General features: G+C 50.1%; 3 protein-coding genes across 3 annotated transcripts; 2 read left to right on the forward strand and 1 right to left on the reverse strand.

The window, feature by feature from the left end:
- Positions 1 to 190: 190 nt before the first annotated feature.
- On the reverse strand, positions 191 to 1891 carry EDD37DRAFT_66961 (purinergic receptor P2Y, G protein-coupled, 11). Its single transcript, XM_062819344.1, has 2 exons — positions 1644 to 1891; positions 191 to 1593 (listed from the first exon to the last, which is right to left on the reverse strand). The coding sequence occupies exons 1-2, from the start codon at positions 1833 to 1835 to the stop codon at positions 439 to 441; spliced, it is 1347 nt and encodes a 448-aa protein (XP_062675642.1). The 5' UTR covers positions 1836 to 1891; the 3' UTR covers positions 191 to 438.
- A 406-nt stretch (positions 1892 to 2297) lies between these two features.
- Positions 2298 to 3923, forward strand: EDD37DRAFT_645498 (uncharacterized protein; the record flags this gene model as incomplete). Its single annotated transcript, XM_062817636.1, has 2 exons — positions 2298 to 2492; positions 2544 to 3923. The coding sequence occupies 2 exons, from the start codon at positions 2298 to 2300 to the stop codon at positions 3921 to 3923; spliced, it is 1575 nt and encodes a 524-aa protein (XP_062675643.1).
- A 1218-nt stretch (positions 3924 to 5141) lies between these two features.
- On the forward strand, positions 5142 to 5930 carry EDD37DRAFT_604633 (uncharacterized protein; the record flags this gene model as incomplete). The annotated part of the gene is made up of 1 exon (XM_062814755.1): positions 5142 to 5930. One exon carries the CDS (start codon positions 5142 to 5144, stop codon positions 5928 to 5930), a length of 789 nt encoding a protein of 262 aa, XP_062675644.1.
- Positions 5931 to 7436: the final 1506 nt, after the last annotated feature.

Here is a 7436-nt window from a genome sequence, read left to right on the forward strand (position 1 = left end):
TCAAATTGAAGACAGTTCAGCAATGTGAAATATGTTTATCATTGCAAGTCCATGCGATTGCGGTAGCCACAGAAGCTGACGAGCTTGATTGGGCCTTGCAGGACCCTTCTATCTCGTGCCTCGTTCTTTCATCCCATCCGGGGAAACTTGGCCTCGTCCAAAGTTTGATCTTCGAAAGAATGCAGAGTTCCTCGCAGGCACAGCGACTCGTCGAATCGCAGCTGGACCTCTGTTGGGTCGAGCTATCTATGGCTTTTTCAACGTTAATAGCTTGCGACCCGAATAGGGTGGGTTTTCACATTGACGAAACCTGGTCAATGGCCAACAATTGTTAGATCCATCCAGCATCGGATGCGTGGTCACAAGTCCTGGTCCCCCACTTTGTCTTTCTCCGCCAGGAAGCAGTGCCTATAACAGTGCTCGGCTGGTTTCAATGCCTCAATCATCCATGTCTTCATCCTCTTCGTCCTGGTCTGCCTCTCCGTTGCCTGTGGCGTCCACATCATCGGCATCGTCCAGATCGTCCCAAGCGTCTAGGTCATCACTATCATACTCTACCTCGTCATCATCCTCTTCCTCTTCACCATCCTGGCCTGCGTTGGCTTTCGTATTCTTCTTCAGCTGCTTTTTCCGCTCGACATTCGCCTTTTGCTCTTGTTTCCTTGCTTCTTTCTCCTTGCGTCTCTGGTCCCATTTCTGTTCCAGCTCTTTCTCTTCGGCCTTGGTCTTTGTCACAAACTCATTCCACATCACACGGCCTTCACAAACGCCTTCCTCAACTTTTACAAGACGCATCCGCATGCGTGGCCCGAGCTCTACGAGTTTGACCGCGCGCTTTTCAACATTGGAGCTTTCGTCTGTTTCTTTTTTGCTCCCTTTCTCGCCATCCTGTTGTCTTTGCTGGTCCCGTCTGCTCAAGACTCTTTGTGTTGTGGTTTGTGTCACCTCGACTTCCGCATCGGTGTCAAGTTCTGTCTCGCTTGCGGAAGTATAGCCTCCTGCAGCGGGATCTAGGATGTAGTCGGCCACATCATCGAGTTTGCCTAGGTTGGGGAGTGCGCCCGTCTTCTTCTCTCGATGTCGCTGCTCGCTCGGGTCGAATCTGCGGACTCTTTTTGAGACGCCTGTTCGGCGCGTAGTGATAGCGTAATGGCGCAGGCTGACGATATAGGTACCGTCCGCTTGCGTTTCGCGGTTGAGAAGCAGGATCCGTTTTATTGAGTTGAGTGTTGTTGTCTGGGGATTTATGGGAGGAAACATTGACTGGAAGACCGTGGTGGTCAACGACTCAAGTTGCTTCTTGATAGGGTCTGCATTCGCATCGCCCGAGTTTTGCGTCACAAAGTTGTTCATGACAAGCAACGGCGCGTTCAGGTACTCGTTTCCTCCTCCTCGCGGATGTTTTTGGGCCTTCGCTATATCCTTGCATAAAGCGTATCGTTCGAGTCTGAATGTGAGTGTCGGTCCTCGAGGGGCCAGTGCGACTCGAAGGTGTACATTTCCGGTCTTTGAGCGGGAGAACAGGAAGAGGTGCGTTACACCTAGAGGGCCTGCCATCGCAGTGTAGTCTTTCAACTTGTTGGCCCGTCGTTCCTGTGGAGGATTAGTCATAGGGGACATGACATTTTTCTCCCTTGCCATACCTTCAGTCTGCTCGCAGTATCTGGTTCCATTACTGTCCGAAAATCTCTGGCCAGTTGTGTTACGCTGGGGCCAATGTCGCCAGCGCCCATTCGAATTACCATGCTCTTCGGGCGGCGGTTGCCCTGCCCAGGTTTCCCAGGATCATCATCACTACGGACGTGCGTCCTCTTCTTCTTCCTCGCCTTCGCCATTGCTTTGCAGAGAGGGGTGGAGATAGTTATGCAGAGGAAGGCTGCCAGAAAGATTTCCAAAGATTCAAACCTGCGGAGTTGCGACAAAGGCAATAATTTTTCTTATCGATAAGAGATTGCTACGGTGAAGCATTTGAGTCCTCACGGGGCAAGCCCCCACACTTGGCCCCCCCATTCTTCCGCCATGGCAGCGGCTAATAGGGCCTATCTTACTGAGGCAAGAAAACATCTTCCTTCTTCCCTGAACGTTTACCGCCTCCCAATATATTCAAAAAAAATTCATTACCCTTCCATGTTTTCAATGGTTTTGATGATCCAGAGTTGAGCTCGATCAGTCGTTTGCCTTTCTAGTGGCTTTTCCCCCGATATATATGCTATCATGAGGAGATTTGCACATACCCGCGTTGTGCCTTGATATCGCCGGACTGATAGTCCGATCATCAGCCTCAGAGTCTGTCCAAAATGAGCGTGCCGCCATCACAAAATCCGCCTTTCAGCATCCCTTGGCCTCAAGGCCAGCTCGAACTACGCTTTGATGCTGGCGTAGAAGCCGCGGTTCCCGATGTTTCGAGTTCTACATCATTAGCCTTGGCACCGAGGGGCGGAACCAAGCACACCTCGCAGGCATGCACGTCTTGCCGAAAGAGGAGACGTAAGGTACGTAAGCCACGAGTCTATCTAACACGGCGAGCGCTCATATCGGTATAGTGCGATGGCGATCAAGGCAGGGGCAAGTGCTCAGAATGCATCAAGCACAATTTTGATTGTGTTTTGGACGCAAACACCGACAGGAGGCGAAAGATGCATCGAGAAAAGGCACGGAAAGACCAACAGCTCTTACATCGAGTACTCAGCACGCTCCGACAGCGTCCGGACGGCAAAGCTGAAGCATTGATGAACCTGATCCGCGAGAACGCGCCATTATCCTCCATCGAAGCACACCTCGGGGCGCCTATCTCAAGCGGAGAAGAGACTTCAGCTGGCCCATTTGGTCGTAAGGGCTCAGATCAAGATGATTCGGGGTCCAATTCGCCGCTGGAACGGCCTGAGGGAAACCAGCGGCCTCAGATGGCAACCCCCTGGACATCGAGTTCGCAGGTCCCGTCATTGAACACTCTCCCCAATCCCCACAGTAGCCTGCCCTATGGCTCTGGTCGGCGCGGTGAACCCAATCAAATGACGCGACTTCCATTCGTCCGAACACGGCTTCCAGGTCCCCAGCACCTGGCATTCTTGAGTGTGGACGCCGCTGCCCTCGCGAGCTCTTCCCAACAGCCAGCATATAGTGGTGGACCACCAGGTCAGGACAACTACGTCAATCCTGGGGCTGTGAGGACTTTTGGCAATCTACCGATGTCGAGTGCGATATTGGCCAACGGCTGGAACCGAAATGTCCAACAGCAACAGTTGGATCTTGTTCGTAAGCCTCAATATGCTTGCGAACTATTGCTGCTGGACGACCAAATCAAAGGCGATCCTCTGTCGCAGGCCGCGCTGAGTTTCAGAGATGATGCTCGGTCACTCATAGCGCAAGGGCATTCTGTCAGGACGATCCTCAGCATGGACGGTCTACATACTGAAGTGTTCTTCCGCGATCGACTACCGGTAGACGCACATACCGTGTCGAACTGGGCGTGCGAGTTTACCAAAGCCTGGAGAGGCCTTCTGCCGGCAAATTGTCTCTATGCGAGCATCTGGATGATCGGCAGTATCATGCGGTGGATGATCTTGCCATGCCAAGACACTTGGAAGCTCATGCCAGAGATGATCAGACCTTTGGTAGATCAATTCGCGATTCCGCACCAGAAACTTTTCGTTGACCTATGTCATTTCCCACAGATCCGGTCGTCACTTCTGAACTACAACCGAGACTTCATCAAAGTACTGAGATACGAGACTTTCAATTGCAACTGGCCTTATGCAGATGAAGCTTGTGTGCAGGGGATTGACGGCGCCGGCCTGGATGTGAAGAGTGAATTCACACCTTTATTTCTCGCTCATATTAGCGAGACAAGAAATTGGTCGTTGCATAAGGACATCTTGACCGAGTTTCCTGAATTGGCAAATCAGGTGGCGTTCCATGAGTAAGGGAAGCTCTGCATACGAACGTCAAGTGTGAAGACATCTTCAATACAACCTGCCAACACAGCATGGTCGGTAGTGCATCTTGGTTGAAATGTTGTCGATCTCCTGTTTCACACCTGTCACAACGTTCGCAGTCGCGTGGAGGCGTCACATTCTGCAGTCAGGAAGGCTCGCAGCGTCCGACTATGAGAAATAACCGCTTTCCAGCCACGGGACCATCTAGTCGCTACACACTACCCCACAACCTCAATTTGAGGGCGCAAGTGGCGTCTCAATCTGCAAGTACGACACTCCTTGCGATATGGGCGTCCAGATCTCGTACCAACAGCTCGTCGCCTCTGCCCCAGCTGTGCTGGGTACTCCTGGCAACATACGACGAATCTTATCCCATTATTGTACATTATCTCTTGGCCATGGCGTATATAGTCGATCTCTGTGAAAGTCCCAGATGGCACAATATATCAAAGAAAATATTACGTTGGAAATCTTTGGCATAGCGTCTTTCTCAGCATGGCCATCGCGTTCACCACTGTTGTTTATCTTATGGGTTTTTTGATGTGGCCTACAACAATTAACCATGATGTCTTGCAACCACCAATCAAATTTCGTTGCATCGACTCAGCCTCAGCCAGTAAGTACGGCGGACAGCCTTCTCCGGGCACGCCGCATATCAAGGTCCCAATTACACGCGGAGGGCAGTGTCACCTATCTGATGTGGCCGTGCAAGCCACCAAGGTCATATCAAAAGCAGAATCAAACAGTCGCTCGATCACGGTGCCAGTAATGATTCAGTGTTTGAACCACGATTCACTTTGATTGAAAGGGTCAATCAACAAGATGACGGCAATGAGTCACTGCACAAACGACGGTATTGTTCACCATAGTATAAGTACCCTCCTATCGCAACTTCCTTTGAGACAACTCTCTTTCATGTCGCAGACAATCGACCGCTCCGTTCAACATCGCAAACACCCCGACCCTTTAAGTAGGTAGTCGGCAGCATCAGATCAACTTCCTTCCTACCCATCTGTCAAAGAGTTCTCTGCACGATCAGTCATCTCTGATTCATCTACCGAACAACCTGAAGCTCTCTCCCCTTGTTTGGGGCATACGGCGGCAGCACCAGGTCAACTTTTCTCCAACAGACCTCCTGAAAATACCCCTGCTAGAGGATTTCCTCCTCCCATTTACCAAAGACACGAACCTATTTCTATTGCCAAAATGTCATCCCACACCGATGTATTCGAAGATACCATGGCAGACACCACGCCAACCCACCGCGACCTACGCTCCCAGAAGCATACTCTTAACCGCGAAGCCAAAAAGTCCGCAAAGTACTACCGCTATCGCGCAGTGGACCCGAACTGGATCGGTCAACAATACTACGACCTGCACCCAGAAGTTTGGAACACCATTGATGGTGTGGAACACGTCTTCTGGCCAATGCGAGACCCGCTGCTCAGCAGGCCTGAGGACTTGATTGTGTCGACATGGACGAAAAGAGATATGTGGTATGATAGAGAGAGAGGCATTCGGGCTGTTCGGTGGCGCGTTGGCAGGCGGTCTCGGGACAAACACTGCCAAGCGTACATTCAGAAGAAGCTGCAGCGCGATCCGAAGACGAGGAGCAGGGCGTCTGAGTTTGCTCGTGAAGGGGCAGACGTCGAAAGCGTGGATACCTGTCACTCTGCATCTTCAAACGTCTCTATCTCTTCGGATGATGGGCTTGACCAGGGTTGGGATGATGACTACATGGTTGACTGGGATGGCAACAGGATCTTCTGTCATATCAAAGATATCGGGTGTGAGACTGCGACTGCCGACTTGGATGGGGAGGTTGCATTGTCGTTCGTTGGTGACGGAGCACTCGAATTGACAGGCGACATGGAGGAAGACGCTGGGTTCAGCATCATTTCAGAGCGTGACTTTGATGTTATGTCTTTGTCCTCTCACGGTGACGAGGTTGACTTTGGACTCATCTGGAATGAAGACGGTGAGCTTCAAATGTAGTATCACCAGGACGATGAGATTAGCTAGTTTCGGTCCTCATAACTCAGCATCTTGGCCTGACCTACCATCATACTGTCTGCGCACATTTACATCCGTTTCCCCAACTGTTTGCTTCTGTGTGAATACAATTGCCCGTCAAGAGATCCATCGGTCATAGAATTCCTGCCGTGGAGAGTGACGGGACAAGATGCTGCGGGATTTCCCTGGTAGACTTCTGTCTGGACGGGAGCAAAGATTCCACTCTTTTCCGATTTGAACGGAGCTGAGCTTTGGAGCTCGGTACTTTTCAGCTTGTACCTTTTCGCGCCATAAACTTTGTCGATGTCGACGGGAAACCCGAGAAAAGCTTCCCCGCGGGGAAGCCAGAAGGGGAATGACGCTTCACAAGCTTTTCATTGGGCGGAGCGGTTTATCATTGCTTGTATCCAGGCTAAAGGAACTTTGAGAGCCCGGTCTCCCACATGGTTCGCGCCATGAGTACCTTACTGGAAGCGTTCCATAACGAGGAATCGAGAGGCGCAAGAAGAAAAGCTGCATGATCGGCTTCAATGTTTGAGCTGCGGCCCGGATGCACGTCCGGAGGTATTGCCTGTTTTGTCGCGGATGCTTGACAATATGTGAAATTTGGTCAAATATGTTGCCATGCGCTGCGGCAACAGTCGAAGTAAGTGTATGCAAGACGAGGAATACGGAGTGGTGTCTGCCAACGATTAACGTATTTGACCACCTCCTGGTTTTTGACCACCTCGTGGGGGTAATCGTGACACTTTTTACGTACACTACCACTTCTTAATTATATAGTAAACCAAGTAAATCCCAGTCATTCTCGTCCACGGCGCAGTCCCAGGATAGCGACGCAGGTACTATTTGCCTATAGCTAGTATAAGAAGGTACCTATGATAGTATTATGGGACTATACTATCACTAGGTTAATAACTAACTCGCATAATCGATAGTAACTTACGTATTAGTAAGTATAGGAAAGACCTCTTAAGAGAGACTTAACGACCGAGAAAGCCGTACTTAAGGCTATCCTCGATCGTTTAGTAAAGATTTGTCAGGAATGCGAGGAAGGACAATGCATAGTGGAATGTATGCCTAGCTATCTATCTAGGTATCGGAAGGACAGCGAGAGTCGAGCGTTGGAGAAGGAAAGACTCCTGAATCCCAACGGAGCTCGCAGCTATGGAAATCTCTGTCAATGGCGCCTTGGCGCCTGCCCCATGCATCGGTCTCCGCACGTGACTCGCACGTGACCTGCTCTGTACTCTGTTAGGTAGGATTCCTAACAAGATTATAAAGATATAATAAATCTCGCTATTATTAATAAGCTTAGTATTATATTACTATAGCCTTATAAGTTCTCTTTACTTAACGAGGCTTCGTAGTAATAGTACTCGATAATGAGTCCTATATAGCTATTTCTAGTATATTCTCGTTATCGTCGTATATTATAATCTCTTTATTTTACTATCGCTTACTTTTAGGGGTAAACTTAAGGTAGTA

This window comes from Exophiala viscosa (assembly GCF_022695815.1).
Source record: "Exophiala viscosa unplaced genomic scaffold EDD37scaffold_1, whole genome shotgun sequence".
Classification (NCBI taxonomy): domain Eukaryota; kingdom Fungi; phylum Ascomycota; class Eurotiomycetes; order Chaetothyriales; family Herpotrichiellaceae; genus Exophiala; species Exophiala viscosa.